This window comes from Monodelphis domestica, chromosome 3 (genome assembly GCF_027887165.1).
Source record: "Monodelphis domestica isolate mMonDom1 chromosome 3, mMonDom1.pri, whole genome shotgun sequence".
NCBI lineage: Eukaryota > Metazoa > Chordata > Mammalia > Didelphimorphia > Didelphidae > Monodelphis > Monodelphis domestica.
In genome coordinates this window covers 31,657,403-31,680,578 of record NC_077229.1, presented here as the reverse complement: position 1 = coordinate 31,680,578, position 23,176 = coordinate 31,657,403, and the positions used below count along the sequence as shown (strand labels likewise).

The 23,176-nt window shown below is 39.3% G+C and overlaps 1 protein-coding gene across 4 annotated transcripts in view; it reads left to right on the top strand.

Moving 5' to 3' along the window:
- The window catches only part of CCDC60 (coiled-coil domain containing 60), a 212,148-nt gene extending 194,290 nt beyond the window's left edge, over positions 1-17,858 (top strand). For all 4 annotated transcript variants that reach the window (XM_056821656.1, XM_056821659.1, XM_056821657.1 and 1 more), the window contains exons 9-12: positions 8,975-9,059; positions 10,841-10,909; positions 15,559-15,612; positions 17,654-17,858. In XM_056821656.1, the coding sequence (XP_056677634.1) occupies positions 8,975-9,059; positions 10,841-10,909; positions 15,559-15,612; positions 17,654-17,843 (398 nt within the window). In that variant the 3' untranslated portion in view covers positions 17,844-17,858. The remainder of the gene's footprint in view (positions 1-8,974; positions 9,060-10,840; positions 10,910-15,558; positions 15,613-17,653) is intronic.
- The last annotated feature ends 5,318 nt before the right edge of the window (positions 17,859-23,176 follow it).

Sequence of the window (23,176 nt, the reverse complement as noted above, 5' to 3'; positions counted from 1 at the left end):
GGCTGTTTCAAGGACTTTTTTTAAATGGATAATCTTACCATTTGTAAGATGCTTTCTGATCTTGAAGTGGTATATAAATGTTAGCTATTATTCTATAAAAAGGATAGAATCACAGAGTTTCAGAGTTCAGCCCAGATCGATAAGATAATCAGTGAGCATTACAATTTTGAGGTGGACTGGCTTCTCTCCTGTGTCAAATGGTCTACCTGCACTACCTGTATCATGAGGTGGTTGTAATAAAAATAACAATAATAGCTAGCTGGGGCAGTGGGATGGTTCAATGGATTGAGAGCCAGACCAAGAGATGGAAGGTCCTGGGTTCAAATCTGGCCTCAGACACTTCCCAGCTGGGTGACCCTGGGCAAGTCACTTAACTCCCATTGCCCAGCCCTTAGCACTCTTCTGCCTTGGAACTAAAACAGTATTAATTCTAAGACAGAAGGTGAGGGTTTAAAACATCATCAACAACAATAATAGTTATCATTTATATGTGGGTTTAAGGTTTTCAGTGGATTTTATTACTTAGCTTTATCTTCACAGTGGCTCTGGCAGGTAGGGGCTATTAGTTTCCCTGTGTTACATATAATGAAACAGAGATAGAAAGAGGGAAGTGACTTATCTAGGGTCACCCAGCTAGTAAGTGCTTCACCAGGGAGTCTCGGGCACTAAGAGGAAGGGCATTTAAGAAAAGGATCAAAGCCTCACAGTTGCTTGGTGTCAGTCCTCTTTATCCTAAAGCCTAGAGACAACCCTAGCTATCAGGCTGCTGGTCAGCCTGAACTAGGTCTCTTTGTGACCCTGGACAAGTCACTTAACCCCCATTGTCTAACCCTTTCTGCTCTTCTGCCTTGGAATCCATACATAATATTGATTCTAAGATGGAAGGTAAAAGTTTTTTTTTTTTAATGGAATTGGGAAGACTTCCTGAAGGTGATGGGATTTTAATTGGGATTTTAAAAGAATGAAAGAAGCCCTTGAATGAACAAGACATGAACATATGGAAGAGGGAAGGAGGGGAGGAGGAGAGGAAGGGAAGTCCTCCAACCACTGTTCCAAATCATTTCATGCCCTCTACATTTGGCATCCTGTGACGAAGCCCTGGTCACCTCACCCTAGTTACCGCTCTGGCTTATCAGTCAGTCAACTAGCCTAGTATATGCCAGCCATTGTGGTAAGTGCTTGAAGATAGAAAGAAAAGCAAAATAATAAAAAAAAATAAAAAATAACACTCCCCGCTTTCAAGAAACTCAGTCTGTCCATAGTTGTTTACCCAACATGCAAACAGCAAGACTTCTACAAGCTCAATTTTGCATAGTCTCAGAGGGACGATATTGAGATTTTTTTTATCTTTTTATGTGGCTTTTATTATTATAATAATATTTTCAACAAAAGTATCAGCAAAATAGGCCTTTCCTTCTCTTCCTGATAGGAAGATGTTAAGATTAAGGACAACTGGAAAGGCTGCTTGCAGAAGGTAGGATTTTAGCTGAGACTTAAAGGAAGCCAGGGAGTCCAGGAGGGAAATCATTCCAGAAATGAGGGACAGCCAAGAAGATGCCCACAGATGAGAGATGGAGGATATCTTGCATGAGGAAAAATCAGGAGGCCAGTGTCTCCTAGATCACAGAGTATGTGCAGGGATGTGATAGGAAGGAGTCCAGTTTTAAGGGCTTTAAAAACCACAGGATTTTATATTTGGTCCTGAAGGTAATAGGGAGCCAAAGTTTATTGAATAGGGAGTCATATGGTCATGCCTAACTTTTAGTAAGGTCACTTTGATAGCCCAGTGAAGGGTGGACTGGAGTGGAGGGAAATAGGGAAACCAGCCAGCAAGGAAGGTATTATAATAGTCAAGGCATGAGATGAAGAGGACCTCTACCAGGCTAGTGACAAGGTGAGAAGAGCGCGTACGTGGGAGATGCTACAAAGGTAGAAATGACAACTGATTAGATACATATTTGATGAGAGAGATGGATTAGCTAAGGGTGACCCTTAGGTTGCAAGCTTGAGTAATTGAGAGGATGGTGATGCCCTCGGCAGTAATAGGGAAGCTAAGACAAGGAGGAAGTTGGGGGAAGGAGAAGGGAAGATAATAAGTTCTATAATAAAATCCATAGGGGGCAGCTGGGGGTAGCTCAGTGGATTGAGAACCAGACCTAGAGACAGGAGGTCCTAGGTTCAAATCTAGCCTCAGACACTTCCCAGCTGTGTGACCCTGGGCAAGTCACTTGACCCCCATTGCCTAGCCCTTACCACTCTTCTGCCTTGGAGCCAATGCATAGTATTGACTCCAAGACAGAAGGTGAGGGTTTAAAAATAAATAAATAAAATCCATATTAAAAGGTAATAAAAGGGCATGTTGAATTTAGGATGTCTACACTACATTCAGTTCAAAATGTCTCAAAGGTAATTGAAGACGAGAGACTAGAGGATGAGGGGAAGTTTGGAGTGGATGAATATGGTCAGTTCTCCTATAATTCAACATACACACCTCAAAATAATGACACTGAGTAAAATCACACAATAAAAACCACAGTTTATGGGGAACATGGGGTTAAGTGGACAACACTCAAAAACATTATCTGTGACACACACAAAAATAGGGACTTAATAAGAATAGTAGCACAGCTTTTTTCTACAACTTAAATGGTTAAGAAATATAAAATATCGAGGCAACTAGGTAAATATATACAGGATAAATAGGAAATAATTAACAGGGGGAAGATGCTAGAATTATAAGGAACTGGGGGGGGGGAGCTTGGAGGCTCAGTAGATAGAGAATCAGGCCAAAAGACATGAGGTTCTGAGTTTAAATCTGGCCACAGACATGTCCAAGCTGTGTGACTCTTGATAAGTTGCCTGGTCTTTACTACTCTTCTGCTTGAAAATTGATATTTAGTATTAATTCAAAGACAGAAGAAGGAAGGAAGGAAGGAAGGAAGGAAGGAAGGAAGGAAGGAAGGAAGGAAGGAAGGAAGGAAGGAAGGAAGGAAGGAAGGAAGGAAGGAAGGAAGGAAGGAAGGAAGGAAGGAAGGAAGGAAGGAAGGTAGGAACGAACGAACGAACGAATGAAGGAATGAAGGAACGAAGGAACGAAGGAAGGAATGAAGGAACGAAGGAAAGAATGAACAAAGGAACGAAGGAACGAAGGAAAGAAGGAAGGAACAAAGGAACGAACGAACGAAGGAACAAACGAAAGAAGGAAAGAAGGAAGAGGGAGGGAGTGAAGGAATAGGAAGGGGAGAGAGAGAGAGAGAGAGAGAGAGAGAGAGAGAGAGAGAGAGAGAGAGAGAGAGAGAGAGAGAGAGAAGAAAGAACAAATTTGTGTTTTCAAAACAAGTCTTATAATAGAACTGATGATAGATCTGAAAATAATCTGCATGGAGATGATAATTGAATCCATGGGAGTTGATTTACTATCAAATGAGATCAGATAGAGGAAGAGGAGAAAAAGGACCAGAACAGAGCTTTGGGAGAATCCCACTGTTACTGGACACAACATGGGTACAGAAAGAGGAAAAGGAACTATTAGACAGGTAGGAAAACCAAGGAAAATGATCAACATCAGAGAAGTCAAGAAGGCTGAAAGGCATCACTAGCAACTTGGAGAGAGCAGTTGAGTGGAATTTAAAAGGGAGTGAGAGGAAAGGAAATGGAGGCACCTCAAGAAGTTTAGGCATGAGAGATAGGAGAAATATAGAATGAAATCCATCAGAGATGAATAGATAGCTATCAAAGGTTGTTCAGAGATGGGGAGACAAGGACATGGTTGAAAGCAATCAGTAGACAGGGAACAATTAAAGATTAGTTATAAAAAAATGAATAGGGATAATATAGTGGGAAATCTGTGGGAGAAGAAGGGATGGATTGGGCTTAGTTATGGGCATCTAGTGGTTTGACTGAAAGCAGAACAGATGGATTTGGGTTGGGCTTTTTTGGAAGGCAAACTGTCCTCAAGTTTTTGGACTCAGGACCCCATTACACTCTTAGAAATTACAAGTATCCCTTCTATATTGCAGGGGTGGAAGGCAGGGGCACAGTGCCCCTGATATCTGGAAAATCTGCATAAAATGTTTGGCCCTATCTTTGTACCAGAGAAGTTTGAATTTTTCTTTCTTTTATGAGTGTTTACAGTAAAAGAAATTGTGCATATTTATAGTATTAAAAGATAAAATATATTGATATTATACATATATTTTATGCATTTCTTCATTTCTAAACTTTTTCTGCATTCTCTGCTGGCTTTCACAAAGCTCCCAAAAAATTACCACTTAATGCTGACCAGAAATCTAAAGAAACTATGATTAGGAAAGCCGAGATGTAGAAGGGATGCCTGTACTGAGGATGCCCAAAAGCCTTTGTTTATGAGGGTTTATATTTACCTATTTTAGAAATTAAAACTGAGAAATTTTATTGGTTATTAATTCATTGAAAAGAATAATCAAAATAATAATACAAACATAAGATAAATAAATAATGAAATTATATAACAGATTTTTTTGAAGGTAACCGTATTCCAAGAAAGAAATTAGTGAGAAAGGGGACACTGTTTTACATGTCTGGTTTAATAGAAAACAACTGGATTCTCATATCTGCTTTTGCATTTAATCTTTTCCAATATAGAAGTCTGTGAAGAAAATCTAGCCTGATACAGATAGGTAATCTAGGAATCTGGGGGGGGGATCCTAAAAAAAAGGAAAAGAAAGGAGTAGAATTATGATGAACGATCAAAATAATCTCATAGAATTATGATGAACAGTAGCTTTGAGCTCATCCCCAAAAGGGTCCAGAGGACCTCAAGAGTTCCACAGAGCACTGCTGTCATGCCTAATTGGCACTGGTGGTCTCCTCTTCCCTGGCTAACTTCCCCAAGAAAGAGAGGGAAATGAGCACCTGTTTTCTAGGTCTCAACAGCCAATGTCAACACTGAGCATTTCCCCAGTGTGTTTACACTTCCCAGGGGTTCTTCAAGGCCTTTCATCCTCAGTGAACATCCCACTTTGCCCAGCAGCTTTTTCTCCCCTCTCCAGTTTTTTTTCTTCTGGGCTAGACTCAGAAAACAGGGCAGGCACCATTCCTATTCCCTACCATCAAACATCAGCTACATGATAGATGAAGCCCTGTACTAGCGGGCACAGTTCTTGCCCAAAGGCATTCTTTTCAAGTACAAATTGGTGGCAGGCAAGGGGAAATGTGCAACCTTATAAATGATCATCTCAGCTTTCCAGGGAATGGGGCTGGCTCTCACCAATTGGCATTCTAACCATTCCTACATGTGGTACTAAACACAGGTGTGGTGTGTCCCTCTAAAGTCATGAGGAATGGGGTATAGTGAGGCAGAAATGAAAGATGGAAATCAGAAATCTCCACTTCTTTTGCAGTTGGGACTTTGAACAGGGAAGAAAGATAAAGAAAGCAATCAGAGGCAGCTAGGTGTCATAGTGGATAGAGCATTGCCCCAACATGGAAGGTAGATGCTATTATTATCCCCATTTTACAGTTGAAGTAGTCAAGGCAAACAAAAATTAAGTGACTTACTCAGAGTCACTCAACTAGTAAGTGTCCAAGGTTGGATGTGAATTCAGGTCTTCCTGAGTGCACATTCACCATTTTCTAACCCAGGTGCTTCCTACAGCACCTCCCTCCCAAGGCTGTTGTAAGGATCAAAGGAGATAATATTTGTAAAGTATTTTGAAAACCTTAAAGAGCTATAGAAAAGTAGCTACCACTACTACTACTACTACTACTACTACTACTACTACTATTATTTTGCCGCTTCTACTTGCTATATCCCTTCCCTCAAGATAAGGCAGATGTAATTCCATGTTGCCTAGCAGAAGGTTCACTTCCATTTATTGTCATGGAATCATTGCTTCAGAGATGAAAGGGGCCTTCTGGGCCATCCAATCCAACTCCTTCATTTTATAGTTTTAAGAACCTGAGGCTCAGAGTAGCAGTGACAGGATTTGAACCTCCTCATTTTAACTTAAATCCCAGAATTTTTTCCACTCTTTACTATTACACCACAGGGTAATGTGGGCAGTGCCAAATTTAATTGTGTTGGACTTGAATATATAAATTGGTGGTCACCAGGGATTTAATTTCTAAATCCCAAAATTAATTACTAAAATAAAATTGGAATTTATTGTAGTTTATTTACAATAGAGAGAAGATACTAAGGAAAGAGAAAGAGAGAAAATTCTGGCTTCCTCTGAGCCAGGTAGAAATTCTAAGGCCCTAATCATGGAATAAAGTCTCAAGAGGATGGGCCTTTCTTGGAGGTTTACACCTCCAGAAAGGCAGGGTCACTAAGTCATCCTTTCACTCACAATTGTGACCATCTAATAAAAAGCAGTCTGAGGTCTCCTGTACAAGCTCCTCCAGGGGTCCAGTTCCACAGCCAAGTGTCTTCACTCCAAGTCTGTGTATTTGTCTTCCCAGTCTCTCCTCAAGTGTCTGTCTGCCAGTCTCTCCTCTGAGTGACTCTTCTGCACTCTAAGCCCAAGAGACTGATCCTCCAGGCCAACTCCGAGTCAGAGTTCTTCCAACTATCTCGAATCTCAAATATTCAAATCTCCTCAAAATGATCTATCTGGCTTGTGGTCCTCTTTTAAAAGATCTTTTTCTCTTGTATCACCTCCCCTAAATTTCACATCTACCAATCACAGCAGACACTCCTCTCCAGGACTGCCCACTCTTTAGTTTAAACCTTCTTTGGTTAGATTATACCTTTTTCGATTAGATCACACCTTTAGTAGTTAGTTCGCACCTTTAGTAGTTAAAATGAGTAGATCTACTTCAAATACTGAGTTTACACTTTTCGTAGATTAAAATGGGTAGATCTGCTTCAAAACTGAGTTATAACCTTTTGGGGATTAAAATCTAAAAATAGATTGTGGATTACAATTCAATCTTCCCAATAAAGGAAGAGCTAAGTGCCTTAGTTGTTACAATCAGAGGATTACAATCTTCACAGCAGCTAGGGGGCATCATAGTGCTCAGAGCACCAGGTCTGGAGTCAGGAAAACCTGAGTTCAAATTCAGCCTCAAACATTAGCTGTGTAACCTTGGGCAAGTCATTTAACTCTTATTTTCCTCAGTTTCCTCATCTATAAAATGAGCTGGAGAAGGAAATGGCAAAATACTCTGGCATCCTTGCCAAGAAAACCCCTAATTGGAGTCACAAAAAGTCAGGCATGACTGAAACGACTCAGCAACCACATAGAGTGATGTCTCATCTCTGTACATGTGGCTCAGTGGAAGGATAAAAGTTCCTGGTGTTTTGGGGCCCCTAGTACCTGGAAAAGTGCCTAATACACTTTATTGTTCTTTAAACACTTCATCTGGAATTTCACTTGTCTAGTGAACTCCCAAACTGAGAATAAACTCTCTCTACCAATGCAGCCTGGGAGTTGCTCTATAACTAGCTTGAGAGAGCTGCTTTGGGTCCTGAGAGATTGTAATGTTAGTCTACCTTGAGTTAACCTTGAGGTTAATCCACTCAGGGTCATAAGGCTAGTACATAGTAGACAGAAGTTAAACCTCTTCCGGCCAGCTCCCTATCCACTATACTTCATTACCTTTTAACTGTATTATCGTGTGTATTTAATCCTTTTTTCTTGAACTGGATTAAATGAAATCTAAATCTTCTCTCCTGAAGTTAATTTCAAGATTTTGGCTATTCATTCCAGTCTTTCCTGACTCTTCATGACCCCATTTGGGGTTTTCTTGGCAAAGATACTGGAGCAGTTTGCCATTTCCTTCTCCAGTTCATTTGACAAATGTGAATCTTAAAACTGCTCAAACTCTACCTTAAAACATTTGGTTAAGGCTATTCCTATTTAAACAATGGAGGTACTTGATCAGGAATGTATTGGGAACATTAAAATTACTCCACCCATACTTAGGCATACTTTAGGGAAGATAAAGTTGTAAACTCCTTACTAAACAATGAAAAAGTTCTTAATTCATACTTATAGTGAGGCAAAAGCCGTTAAGCTAGGTCTATTTTTAGATCTAATACAAAAGGGTGCTAAGTACCTATGAAGGTTAAATTAATCACTAAAAGGGAAAGCTTAGCAAAGAGATGTGAATTACTCAGAAGTTTTAGTCTACCCAGAGAAGGTGATAACAAGATGTGAATTAAGAAGGTGATAACAAGATGTGAATTAAGAATGGTCAGTCCTTTGGAAAACATCTACTGTGATTGGTAGACATGAAAACTTAGGGGAGGTGACATAGGAGAAAAATTCTCTTTAAAAGGAGCTGTCTGAACCAGTTGAGAAAAGAGTTTGGATCAGTTGAGCTCAGGAGCTGAACTGGAGGGTCTCTCTGAACACTAGAGTTTTGCTTGGGACAATCTTGTGGTGAGTGATTAAAGACTGACTTAGTTTTCTCTCTTAAAAGAAAGGCCTAGGCCCTAGCTTTTCCTATTATTTCCTCTTACTCCATCTCTCTCCCTTTCTTAATTCCTTCATTTGTATTAATTAAAGTCTCCATAAAACCCAGCTGACTTGGGTATTTCATATTTGGGAATTTTCCCATGGCGACCACTTATTTTTAATATAAAATCAAGACACTAAAAATTATCTTTACAGTTTTGGGCAATTCAATGTCTTGAAACCCACATTTTTGCAGTCGCAGTTATGGCAACCACTCTTTTAACTGTAACACAAATGAGGAAACTGAGGCAATTAGGTTAAGTGACTTACCCAAGGTTACATAGCTATTAAGCATCTGAAGCTGGATTTGAACTCATAAAGATGGGTCTTCCTTATCCTAAGCTTAGTGCCACCTACCTGCCTTTACTCCAAGGTAACATTTACTTGATATTGGAAAGAGGACAATGGGTTTCACTTCGCAACAGTTGAGGGAAGGGATGGGAAAGGAGATCCTGAATGGGACTAGAATGGGACTGTGTTCTTGCCACTTCCTTCTTTCAGTCACATGGAATGACTTCTTCCTCTTTCTTTAGGTCTTCAGAAGCTCATGGAGATGGTGCGTGAAGATGCTAGGAGGACAGTCCTTACAGAAGATGATTCCTATAAAAAAATAACAAGGTATAGTGTCCTGATAACCCTAATAGCCTGAGAAAAGGTTAGGGAGCAAATGTCACTTCCCTCCCAGATCTGTATAGAGGTGAGAGGCTGCTAGGATTGGCCAAGGCACCAAAGATACTGGGACTAAACCTTTAGGCTACTAACCATCCACCATAATGATTCCCTATATCTTTGGCAAATATACAATCCCATACTCTTCATGTTGACTCCAAGAGAACTGAGGGACAAGTGATGCCCTGTTGGTCCCCTGGGAAGGCACCAAGCACACACACTGAGATGATCCAGCTACTCTCCAAACTGCCTCCTTAGGGATACACAAACCAGGCAAACAAACAAAACAAACAAACAAACAAAAACAAAAAAGAAGAATGACTCAAGAAAGGGAGATACACAAGATGCAGCCGCCATATTTGAATTCTATGGCTCATTCTGTATAAAGCAACTAGTTTATAGAAAACCTTTTACAAACTTCTTTTTGATCCTGTTTGAGCTTAAATTTCCAGGTCCTATATAACACACCACCCTCTATTTTATCCCATCCTTCTTGAGAATGACGTGGGATCCCGGCTCTTGTAGGAATCTCAGAAAGTCAACTAGTCAAGTCAGAACAGAACTTAGTTTGGATTGGGGTTTTGTTGAGGGGTTTTGCACTCAGCCATGAGATTTCGGGATATGAGGAGTTCCCATTACAGAAACTCCCTCTTCTAATGTAGTTCCACCATATTGTGCAATTTATGTTCCATGAGAGTTTCCTGGTGAGCTGAGAGGTGTACATGCTTTGCTGAGGGTCACACAGGCCATATGTAAATGAGACAGAACTGAAATCCAGACACCATGACAGCTGGTAGATTCTTTCTCGTATTTCAAACATAGCTCATTGGAGGTCTTCAAATAAATGATCTCTTTGGGAGTCATCCAGCAGGATCCTGGCCCTTTCAGGTAGGTTGGTTTGGGGATTATTTGTCAGGTAAAGGAGGTTGAACTACACGGCTGCTGAGGCTCTTTCCAAATTTGAGAATCTGGGATGCCGTGATTTCCAAAAAGGAAATTCTGTAATTCCTTTGTGGACTTATGAGGTCTATTGGTTAAGCAGGGGTTTCATGCTCAACTAGAAAGGAAACCCTGAAAACCACAGATTAACACTCTCTATATTGTTTTGTAGAGCAGCTAGGTGGTACCACACTGCTTAGAATGCTGGGATCATCAAGAGACCTCATCTTCCCGAGTTCGAATTCATCATCAGAAACTTATTAGCTTTGTGACCTTGGACAAGTCACCTAACCCTGTTGGCCTCAATTTCCACATCTATAAAATGAGCTGGATAAGGAAATGGCAAACCATTTGGTATCTTTGCCAAGAAAATCCCAAATAGAGTCAGGAAGAGTTAGGCATGACTGAATAACAACAAAATTTGTATTTTTTGCTTTGAATTATATTTTTATTTCTTTTCTTCACATTTTGATCCTGCCAACTTGACTGGACTTTGACATATCTGTAATAGGGTCTAGGAGATGAAGCCCTGGGCCTAAAATCAGGAAGACTTGGCTTCAAATCCCACCTCAGACATTTTACCATCACTTAACCTCTTTTTGTCTTAAGTTTCCTCGTCTGTTAAATGGAGATAACCATAGCTCCTACCTCATAGGGCCATTGTGAAGGTCATTTTGCCAACCGCAAAGTCCATAAAAAGAAGACATGTTGGATTTGAAGGCCCTGAAGGCCCTTTAGAGCTCTCGTTCATGATCCTATGACCATATTAATAACATTTTCTTCTCTTATAGCACAGTGTCTATCCTCAAGCCATCTTTTAGGAGTGATACAAACTTAAAGGAAACTACCCAAAAGTCAAGGTAGGTAAATGTGAGTGTACTACCTGCAGTCAACCAGCCAACAAGTATCTTTCTTTTTTATTTTTCAAACTTTTACTTTCTGTCTTAGAATACTAAGTATAGATTCTAAGGCAGAAGAATGGTAAGAGCAAGGCATTTGGGGTCACATGACTTGCTCAGGGTCACACAGCTAGGAAATGTCAGAGGCTAGATTTGAATCCAGGTCCTCCCAACTCCAAGCCTGGCACTCTATCCACTGTGTTAGCTAGCTGCCCCAGTGAGCTTACATTCTAATGGAGAAGACAACACATAAAAGGAAAATTGAAAAGGAGATAGGGGGAGGGAGTGCCTGACTCTAGGTAGCATGATGGAAAACTCCCAGTCTGCTAAGAAATGGCCTGAGTGACATCATTAAATGGAAGTTCTAAGAGGAGTCCCCCATCCTCTAAACAAAAGGAGGGGCCCCAGTGGCAAAGAAAGGAAGAACTATCCTGAATGAAATAGTCAACTAAGCACCTACTATGTGCCATAAGCTAGGAGCTGGAACTACAAAAACAGATGAAATAATCCCTGTCCTCAAGAAGCTTTCATTCTAATGGAAGAGGCAATGTGCAAATATACATACAAGATAATGTACATGCAATGTACATGGAAGGTAATCTGAGGGTATGCAGGAAGGCACTAGCATCTGGTGAACTAAGAAGGTGCCTTGCAGAAGACAGGATTTTGAGCTGGGTCTCAAAAGATGCCAAGAGACAGAGATGAGGGAAGAGCATATTTCAGCCACAGCAAAGGCAGGGATATGAGAGATGAAGTCTTATTGATGAGAATGAACAAATAGGTTATTGTCACTAAGTCATAGTATATGTGGGAGTCGTGTATAAGACTGGGAAGATGGGTGGACCCAAGATGTCAGATGTCTAAGAGGAGTTTATATTTGATCCTAGAAACTTCTGTTGTTTGAGTTGTTTCAGTCATGTCTGATTGTTTGTAAGCCCATTTGGGATTTTCGTGGCAAAGATACCGGAGTGGTTTGCCATCTCCTTCTCCAGCTCATTTTACAAATGAGGAAACTGGGATAGACAGAGTTAAGTGACTTATCCAGGCTCACACAGCTAGTGTCAGAGATCAAACTTGAACTCATGAAGAAGAAAACTTCTGACACTCATTCCACTGCACCATCTAGTGCTCCAATCCTAAAAGTAAAGGGGATTAAAGGGCACTTATGGAGCAGGAGGAGGGTGAAGTAGGTGTGCTTTAGAAAAATCACTTTGGCAGCTAAATGGAGAAAGACTCAAGGGACACTAAATTCTCAGAAGAGATGAGGGCCTGAAATAAGGTAGTGACATGTCAGTGGAGATAAGGGGACAGATAAAACAGAAGATCTAGAGAAAGAAATAAGAGGATTTGGCAAAGGATTGGATATGGAGAAGTCAATCACTTGATCAACAATTATTAAGCAACCATCATGTGCCAGGTACTATGCTAAGTGCTGGAGATACCAAAAGAGTCAAAAGACAGTCCCTGCCCTCAAGGAACTTACAGTCTAATGGAGGAGAAAAGAAACATATACAAACTAGGTACAGTATACTAGGAAGTAAATGAGAAGTGAAGAATTAGGGAAAACACTCTGCAGACCTGAATGATTGGGATGAAGGTGGTACCCTCCCAATAGAATGGAGAAGGGAGGAATGTCTTACTCCTGCCTTAAGAGGTCCAGAGTCTTGCTTCTGTCCTCCTCTTCATATTCCCAGTGAGTGAGATGGAATGTGGCTTGTGCTATCCAGAGTCTAATGCTACAAGGCAGGTAAATTCAGGTCCACTCAATCACACCTGGAATAAATGTACATCATTTTATTGGAAAGGCCATATTTGGCCTGGGAAGTCTTTGCAAGAAGTGAGAATTAACACTAAAGGGACCAAGTACATCAATTGTTGCAAATTTTTATTATAATTTATCCCCATTTTCATTGCCTTATAGATTTAAAAAATCATGCTTTGTGTCAATTGCCACAGTTTGGTCCTTCCATGTGCCATTAGATTCAGGTTCTTCTTAAAAGCAAATAGGGTCTCTCACTGCCCTCTAGGGGCCTTTTAGAGATTGTCTAATTTTAAGGAAAATCAACCCTTTTATTTTGTTATTAAAATACAAGAAGCATATTGTAATTATATTTTATTATTTTCCATGAACATCATGTAGAGTGGACAAGGAGTCTACTGTACCCTGCCCAGGTGATCAAAAAGAGTCATCCTCTTCACTCTCCCCACTTTCCCTTCCCCATTTCATCCACTCCCATGGCTTCCACTATGCTGACTCCTACATTGCTATCCCTAGATCTGGGCTCTTTCTTGACCTTCGGACTCACATTTGACACTCCCTGGATCTTCTGCTAACACTTCAAACTCAACATGAACTAAAATGAACTAAAGACTCATTTGCCTTGCCATCTTCCCCCTTCTGACCATGGCATCATTTCCCCAAGCTCCCAGGGTCAAACCTTGGTGTTATTTTCAACTCCTCCCTCTCCCATATCTCCTCCCTTCTGGTAAGTTTCCAAATGCTTTCCTGTCTAGCTCTACAACATATCTTTGCATTTACCTTGTCAAATCTTATCTGTATGACCTTGAGCAATTCAATTGAATGCCTTGGGAGTTGGTTTCCTATTCTGTAAAATGAAGAGTTACACCTACAAGACCTCTAGGGTCACTTCCAACTCTCAATCTATCCCTATGTTCTTCTCTACTTTCAATGCCTCCATCCTACTTCTGTCCCTCTCACCTGGAATATTGCACAAGTTTACTAGTGGTACTCGGGTTCTAATGGACTCTAAGGTCAGTTGGGGAGGACAGCTCAACATGACGGCCAAAATACCAGCTATGATCTCAGTCTACCTTAAGAGTTCTGGTATCCAGAACTGTGGAGAGACTACCATATTTCTGCCATCGTTAGATCTCAACTAGATCATTATTATGTGGTCATGGATTTAGAGGTAGAAGAGACTTTGGAGCCCTTGTGGTCCAGTTCCTTCATTTGACAGGGCCAAAGAGTCACATAGCTGGTCCCTGGAGCATCCTCCAGGGATTAGAACCCAGGTAGGTTTTCTTGACTCCCAAGTACAGCACTGTAGCCACTTTGCCCCAAGTTAAAGACTACATTTAAGAAAGTCCAAAGATGGTCAAGGAGCCTTAAGACCATGCCTTATAAGGGTAGATTTAAGGAACTGTGGTTATCTAGTCTAGGAAAGAGAACCCTCAGAAGGACAACAAACTAAGCTGCTTTCAAGTATCTGAAGGTATAACAGCTGAAAGATGGCAGAGGATGTAGCCATGAGCAGGAACCATACAGAGGCCAATTTCAACTGGATACAAAGAAAACTTCCCAAGGCTGAGAGTGCTTTAAGAGTGGAACAAGCTACCTCCAGGGACAGTGAGTTCTCCCTCCCTGGAGGTCTTCAAGGAGAGACTGAATACCCACTTTGGGGGTGCTTTTTTTGAGAGGGGGGTAGATATCCTACAGATGGCTTCTGGGAACTTTTGTAGTCTTGTGTATCTGTATTCCTGTCTTTTGCACATAGAATATCAGAGATGGGAGAGATTTTAGAAATCACCTAGTCTGGAGGGAGCTAAGTAGGATAGTCCTGAAGTCAGGAGGTCCTGGGTTCAAATCTGCCCTCAAACACTTCCTAGCTGTGTAAAACTGGGCAAATCACTTGACCCCAATCGCCTAGCCCAGCTGTTCTTTTGTCTTAGAATTAATGCTAAGACAGAAGGTAAGGATTTTTTTTAAAGTTGTCTAGCCCATCCGTACCCTTATTTTATAGATTGGGAAGTAAGTACTGGAAAGGAGGGACTTTACCTGAGCTCCCATTTTAAATTAGTGGCAAAGCTGGGAATGGTCAATGGGACTGGTCCTATCTAAGTAGGCCTTCTCAGTCTCAAAGGCCCTAAATTCTTCTCCTATATGCCAGTCTCTGTACCTTACCAGTCCCACTCCCACTCTCATCTAAGAGCTCAGAACAACAGCCAGTACAATTTTGAATGGGTAAAACAAAAAGAAAAGAGGAGGGGATGGAATTTCCTCACAATCAGCAGGGATCATCTTGATATCTGAGGGCCTGAAGCAATGAGTATGGAGAATGGGGAACTTTAATATAGAGGTCAATGGGCCCTGCTTAGATGGAGCACTGGGCATGAGGTTAAGGGGTGGGGATCCCCAAAGATGGGACTATGGGACTCCAAGTCAAACTAGTGGAATCACTCATTTATTAAGCCCAAGGACATGCAGGGGACCCAAGAGAAACCCAAAATGGGACCCCTCTGTTCTAAGAGCTTCTTCTATATCTAGAGAAATAAACCATCATCTCACCAGAAAAAGTGAAATATGAGATAAGAGGCTCAATGGAAGGCTGGTACTCAGGCTGGGCCTTAAAAGATGGCCACTCTATGCAAACAGAAGAAGAAAAAAAACAAGGAAAGGCACTCTAAGAAGGAGAGACCACACAAGTAAAGACTTTAAGGTGGTAAAGGGCTTGGAAAGTTCTAGAATAAAATTTCAACTCCTGCCCCCCCCCCCAAAAAAAGTCAAAATGTTCTGGATCAAAAGAAGCACAGGATCAAGTGAAAGGCAAATTCTGCAAGATTTAAAAGATTATCCTTCTGTTGTCTTACAGCATAACTGATAAGTCAAGTAGCACCAGCACAGAAAGTCTCCGGAGACCCAGAAGGTGAGCTTTGGGGTGGGGGTGGGGGGGTGTCTGTATGTTTATGTGTGTAAAAGAATCCACAAACCATTTGCTTACTAAAATGTTGGCCTTAGTCATTGTGACTAGATTGCAGTTCAAAGGGAAAGGGGAAGAGAATTGATCTGAGGGCCCTAGGAGACCACAAGCTCAAAATGAATGCAATTAAGAAAGCATGCTGCAAAATGGGGCACTTAAGAGTTGTTGTAGTCTGCCCTGAAGCAACTGCATTTCAAACATTATGTTAGTTCTGGGCTCCACATTTTATCTAAAATATTGGTAATCTGGAGAGGTTGAAATCAAATCAACAAGTATTTATTAAATGTCTGCTACGTGCCAGGCACTGTGGTAAGCCCTAGGGATACAAAGAAAAGGAAAAACAGTCCCAGATCTCAAGGAGTTCACGTTGTAATGAAGGAGATAACATGTAAACAGCTCTGGACAATCAAGATAGATGCAGGGCAAACTAGGAGGTCGCTCAGAGGGGAGAACTAGCATGGAGGGGGATTGGGGAAGGCTTTTTGCAGAAAATGGGATGTTGGCTCAGTTGTACAAAGCCTGCCCTGTCAAAAACAAGAAAAGAATCCTCTCTTCACAGATTTTCATATCAAGCTATATCCAAGTAAATTGGAGACATGCTTCAAAAGGAAGGCAACCAAGATGGTGAAAGAACTCAAGTTTGAGACATAAAGAGGGAGGGAGGGAAGGAGGGAGGGAGGGAAGGAGGGAGGGAGGGAAGGAGGGAAGGAAGGAAGGAGGGAAGGAAGGAAGGAAGGAAGGAAGGAAGGAAGGAAGGAAGGAAGGAAGGAAGGAAGGAAGGAAGGAAGGAAGGAAGGAAGGAAGGAAGAAGGAAGGAAGGAAGGAAGGAAGGAAGGAAGAAGAAGGAAGGAAGGAAGGAAGGAAGGAAGGAAGGAAGGAATGAAGGAAGGAAGGAAGGAAGGAAGGAAGGAAGGAAGGAAGGAAGGAAGGAAGGAAGGAAGGAAGGAAAGAAGAAGGAAGGAAGGAAGGAAGGAAGGAAGGAGAAAGAAGAGAAAGAAAGAAAGGAAAGAAAGAAAGAAAGAAAGAAAGAAAGAAAGAAAGAAAGAAAGAAAGAAAGAAAGAAAGAAGAAAGAAAGAAAGAAAGAAAGAAAGAAAGAAAGAAAGAAAGAAAGAAGAAGAAAGAAAGAAAGAAAGAAAGAAAGAAAGAAAGAGAAAGAAAAAAGAAGAAAGAAGAAAGAAAGAAAGAAAGAAAGAAAGAAAGAAAGAAAGAAAGAAAGAAAGAAAGAAAGAAAGAAAGAAAGAAGAAAGAAAGAAAGAAAGAAAGAAAGAAGAAAGAAAAGAAAAGAAAGAAAGAAAGAAAGAAAGAAAGAAAGAAAGAAAGAAAGAAAGAAAGAAAGAAAGAAAGAAAGAAAGAAAGAAAGAAAGAAAGAAAGAAAGAAAGAAAGAAAGAAAGAAAGAAAGAAAAGAAAGAAAGAAAGAAAGAAAGAAAGAAAGAAAGAAAGAAAGATAAGAAAGAAAGAAAGAAAGAAAGAAAGAAAGAAAGAAAGAAAGAAAAGAAAGAAAGAAAGAAAGAAAGAAAGAAAGAAAGAAAGAAAGAAAGGAAGAAGGAAGGAAGGAAGGAAGGAAGGAAGAAGGAAGGAAGGAAGGAAGGAAGGAAGGAAGGAAGGAAGGAAGGAAGGAAGGAGGAAGGAAGGAAGGAAGGAAGGAAGGAAGGAAGGAAGGAAGGAAGGAAGGAAGGAAGGAAGGAAGGAAGGAAGGAAGGAAGGAAGGAAGGAAGGAAGGAAGGAAGGAAGGAAGGGAAAGAGGAGAAAGAACACAATTTGTTTCAAAACAAGTGACAAAAGATCTGAAAATAATCTGAATCCCATCTAAATCTAAATCAGTAGAGGATTTCCACACTGGGAAGTCCTCATGCACTGGAAAAAAAGAAAAAATCAAAGATCCAGACCAAAAAAACCAACACCAACAAAACCTTTAATTCCTTGCCCCACTTGAAAACTAGCCCAGCCTCATGGTTTTGTTTTTGTTTTTCATTTTCTCTCCACAGCAATCCCTCTGGCTCCTTAGATACCAAGAACAATGTGTGTGCCACCATGCGAGCCAAGTTTTTCAGGCATTGCACAGGAGGCTGGTTTCTGCTTGCAAGACAGACTAGAAATCCTTACAAAGTAAGACTCTCCATAAACTGGGGAAAGGGCATCACGACTTCTTGCTTATGGGGCTCTCTCTCAAGATAAGATTCAAATCCTGTGTCTGATATTGCTGGTCAGGGGGTTCTCTAGTTCCTCTGGTCCCTCTACTTAAGGGCAATCTACTTAACCTCTCTGGACCTACATTTACTCAGCTAGAAAATAATGGAATAATATCAGGTGATTACTAAGGTCCCTTGGCACCACTAAGCCAAAAATCTCTAGGAAATTATAAATATATGGTGATACTTCTGTGAACATTTCAGAGGCCTTTGTCTTTCAAAGATCTCTTAACAGAGGCCTTCATGTACTCCTCCAAAAAATGGATGAATGAAAAATCACTTAATTACTATGTGCCAAGCACTGTACAAATGATGGGACTACAATGTGTGAAAAGCAAGATAGTCTTTTTTAATTCAATATTTTATTTTCTTAATTGCATGTCTTAACTTTTATGGAAATGATCATTTCCAAATTTTCTCCTCTCTCCTTTCTTTCCCTCCTACTTGAGATGATAAGCAATTTGATCTGGGTTCTGCATGTATGATCTTGCAAAACATATTTCCATATTCATCATGTCATGAAAGAATACTCATATAAAGCCAAAATCTAGTAATATAAACACAGACAAATAAAGTGAAAAGTAGGATGCATTCAATCTGCGTTTAAGCTCCATCAGTTATTTCTCTGAAAGGAGCCTTCTTTGTTATAAGTCCATCAGAATGGTCTTGGATCATTGTATTGGTAAGTACTTCACAGTTGATCATCACACAGTATTGCTGTTACTATGTACTATGTTCTCCTGGTTCTGCTCACTTCACTCTGCATCAGTTCATTGAGGTCTTTCCAAGTTTTCTGAGATCATCCTGCTAAAACATTTCTTATAACACAATGGTATTTTATCACATTTTTATACCATAATTAGTTCATCCATTCTCCAATTGATAGACACCCCTCAATTTCCAGTTATTTGCCACCCCCAAAAAGGGCTGCTATGAAACTTTTTGAACAAATTTGCCCTTTTCCCTTTCTCTTATCTCTTTGATGTTCAGACTTAATAACAGCATTACTGGATCAAAGGATATACATAGTTTAATAGCAATGCCACCAATGATGCATTAGTGTCCCCAGTTTTGCCCCATCCTCTCTAACATTTGTTATTTCCCTTTTCTGTAATATTAGCCAACCCAATAGGTGTGAAGTGATACTTTAGAGGTGTTTTAATTTGTATTTCTCAAATCAAGAGTGATTTAGAATATTTTATGACTACAGATAGCTTTGATGTCTTCATCTGAAAACTACCTCTTTGTATCCTTGACTATTTGTCAATGGGGGAATGACTTATAAAAAGCAAGATAGTCTTAAAGAGACATTTATCAGCATGTCCTAATTTCAGGCCAAAGTTATTAAACATTTGGCAGCACATCACTGTCTATAATCCTGTGAGCTGCTCTCTATTACTTGACTCAAAACTTAATTAATTTAGCTAATAACATGGACTTAGGACTCAGAAATAAGGGTAAGTTCAGCCATGGAATGAGGAGGTAAGGAGTCATCAAGAAATTTGGCATCCTAAAGAAGGAAAAGAGGGAGGGAAGGAAACAAGCATTTATATAATGCCTATTATGTGCCAAACACTATGCTAAGCACTTTTTTACAAATATCAAAATTTGACAAAACAAACATGAAAAGTAAATGTAATTATTACTCCATTTTATAGTTGTGGAAACTGTGGCACTCAGAGAAGAAATGACTTGCTCACTGTTCCACAGCTATTACATGAGGCTGGGTTTTGAACTCAGATCATCCTGACACCATGTCCATCTCACTATCTGCTGTACCAGCAGTTGCCTCTGAGATGACTGATCAAGGGAGTAGCATAGTCACTGAGAGTATCAAATGTGGAAGGGGAATTTATTTTAAGACTAGCCTCCTTGAAAAAAATTTAAGCAGAACCAACTAGGTTTCACAGGAGAAAGAGTGCCAGGTCTGGAGTCAGGAAGACCTGGGTTCAAATCTGGCCTCATATACTTCCAACTATGTGACCCTGGGCAAGCCATTTAACCTAGCCCTTGCCACTATTCTGTCTTAGAAGTGATACTAGGACAGAAGGTAAGGAGAAAAAGAGAAAGAAAGAAAGAAAGAAAGAAAGAAAGAAAGAAGAAAGAAAAGAAAGAAAGAAAGAAAGAAAGAAAGAAAGAAAGAAAGGAAAGAAAGAAAGAAAGAAAAGAAAGAAGAAGAAAGAAAGAAAGAAAAGAAAGAAGAAAGAGAGAAGAGAGAGAGAGAGAGAGAGAGAGAGAGAGAGAGAAAGAAAGAAAGAAAGAAAGAAAGAAAGAAGAAAGAAAGAAAGAAGAAGAAAGAAAGAAAGAAAGAAAGAAAGAAAGAAAGAAAGAAAGAAAGAAAGAAAGAAAGAAGAAAGAAAGAAAGAAAGAAAGAAAGAAAGAAAGAAAGAAAGAAAGAAAGAAAGAAAGAAAGAAGAAAGAAAGAAAGAAGAAAGAGAAAAAACAAGCTTATAGATTAATGCCCCAAATTAAATTTTAGAATGCAGAACCAGAGAAGGATCATAGTAAGACATTTTTCTAGCTAAAAAAAACTTAAAAGATGGAGAGGAGAAGTCTAATGCACTTATTCCCACTGGGTGGGGACCTGTCCAGAGCCCAGGCATGCAGCAATGTCAATGGCATCTAAAGCAGCAGTAACTTCGGGAGCTCTCAGCTCAGAAGATGATAAGCAGGTTGGACAGAAAAGATTACAGTGGAGCCTTTACTGATACTAGTGCTTTAGGTGTTGATTAACAAATCTCTTGCCCATACACAGTTCTAGGTCATAGTTCTAGGGTAGAGAGGAATATTGTGGATCAGTCATAAGAGAATAGGAGCCCTTGTGACAGTTCCAAGGCAAAAGGAGCACCAGTGTTTGTGACTGCAAGGGGACCAGAGCCCCTTCCTGGATAAAAACTAGAGCATAGACCAGGAAAGTAGTGAACACACCTCTCTCAGGAACATACCATCTTGGAAGTACTGAAAACTTGCAGACCCCAAGAAGAGCACCAAAAAAAAAGCCTCTCCAACCCCAAGTGAGTAGAATCCAACTTTAACAGAAAGTTTAAAGTTAACAAATAGGCTTGGAAATAAGCAAGCAACAAAAAATTAATCTGACCATAAGAAGTTACTGTGGTAGCAGGAAAGAGCTACAAATAAAACCTCAAAGAAAAATGACAATTGGACCAAGCAAACCTAGCAAGAATTCCTGGAAGAGTTAAAGCAAGTGATAAGAATAGTAGAGTAAAAATCAAGAAAGAAATGAAAGTGATGCAAGAAAATTATGAAAGGAGAATTAGTAACTTGGCAAAACAAAAAACACAAAAAAATACTGAAGAAAATCACACTTTAAAAAATAGAATTAGCCTAATAGTACACAAGACACAAAAATTCACCAAAGAAAACAACTTCTTAACAAGCAGTATAGATCAAATGAAGAAAAGGAACAAAAATTCACTGAAGAGAAACTTACTTGAAAAACACAATTGGCCTAATAGAAAGAGATACAAAAGCTCACTGAAGAAAATCATTTCTTAAAATTATAATTGGACAAGAGGAAGTTAATGCTTTCATAAAATACCAAAAAATAATAAAACAAAAACAAAAGAATGAAAAAAATAGATCCTACTGGAAAAACAACTGACCTGAAAAATAGACCAAGGAAAGATAATTTAAGAATTACTGGACTACTGAAAACTGTGATCAAAGAAAGAGCCTAACATGATATTTCAATAAATTATCAAGGGAAATGGTTCCAAAATCTTAGATCTAAAAGACAAAATAGAGATTGAAAAAAGCTACCAATTACATCCTGAAAGAGATTCCAAAATGAAAGCTCTCAAAAATATCATAGCCATATTCTAGAACTCCCAGGCCAAATATTGTAACCAGCCAGAAAGAAATAATTCAGATATTGTGGAGCCACACTTGGGTTTACACAAGATTTAGTGACTTCCACAGTAAATAAGTGGAGAGGCTAGAACATGATATTCCAGAAGGCAAAGGAGATGGAATTCCAATAAAAAATAACCTACCCTACAAAACTGAATATAATCCTTCAGGAAGGGAAATGGATATTCATAAAATGGAGCATTCCAAGCATTTCTGATGAAAAGACCAGAACAGAATAAAAATATGATATTCAAATGTAAGACTCAAAAGAAGCATAGAAAGGGTAGACATGAAACCATAATCATAAGGTCCTCAATATTAAGCTATTCACATTTCTATATAGGAAAAATGATACATATAACTCCTTTTATCATTATTAGGGCAGTTAGAAAGGAATCTACATAGGCAAAGACATGGATATAAGTCTATTATGTTGAAATAATATCCAAAATGTAGGGATTATAAAGAGGAATGCACTGAGGAAAAGTTACAGAGAAGCAAAATAGAAGAAATATTTTCACATGAAAGAGGTGCACAAGGAAGAGCTGTTATAGTGCAGGAGGAAATGAGGGGGTGGTGAGCAATGCTTGAACATCATTCTCATTGAAATTGGTCAAAGACACTGATTTCCTGGTTCTTCTCCACCACTTTGCATCAGTTCATACAGGGTCTTGTCATGTTTTTCTGAAGCCAGCTCTCATCATTGCCATAGCACAATAGTGTTCCATAACAAACATTTGCCAGGACTTATTGGGACATCTAGGTGGTACAGTAGATAGAGTGACAGGCCATGAGTCAGGGGAGCCTGTGTTCAAATCTCAGACACTTACTTCTTAGCTGTGTGACTCTGGGCAAATCACTTCACCTTGTTTACCTCAGTCTCCTCATCTGTAAAATGAGCTGAGAAGTAAATGATGAACCATTCCAGGATCTTTTCAAGAAATCTCTAAAGGATCATGAAGGAATGGAAGACAGCTAACTAATGAAACATGTATGATTGATATCATTATTGCTTATCTTCCTCAGTGAGTAGAGAAGGAGGAGGGAGAAAGGGATGGAATTTGGACTCAAATTTTTAAAGAAAAGAATGTTTAAATTAAAGAAAATATATTTTTAAAAGAAGAGATATTTTGTTTCATTTCAAACATTTAAATTCAAATTTAATATATATAAATATATATTATATATAAATATATATATTATATATAAATATATATTATTATATATAATTTATATATATAAATATATAAATCAAAAAAATTTAAATTCAATTTAAACAAATAAATAAATTATAAATAAAATTAATTTAATTTGATCTAAAATTTTTCAACAAATTTAAACAAAAAATAATTTTAAACAAATAAACAAAACAGCATATCCTAGTGAAGAGAGGGACTGAACTGAGTTAGGAAATACTTGGGTTCAAAGTCCATCTCTGGCACATGTGGG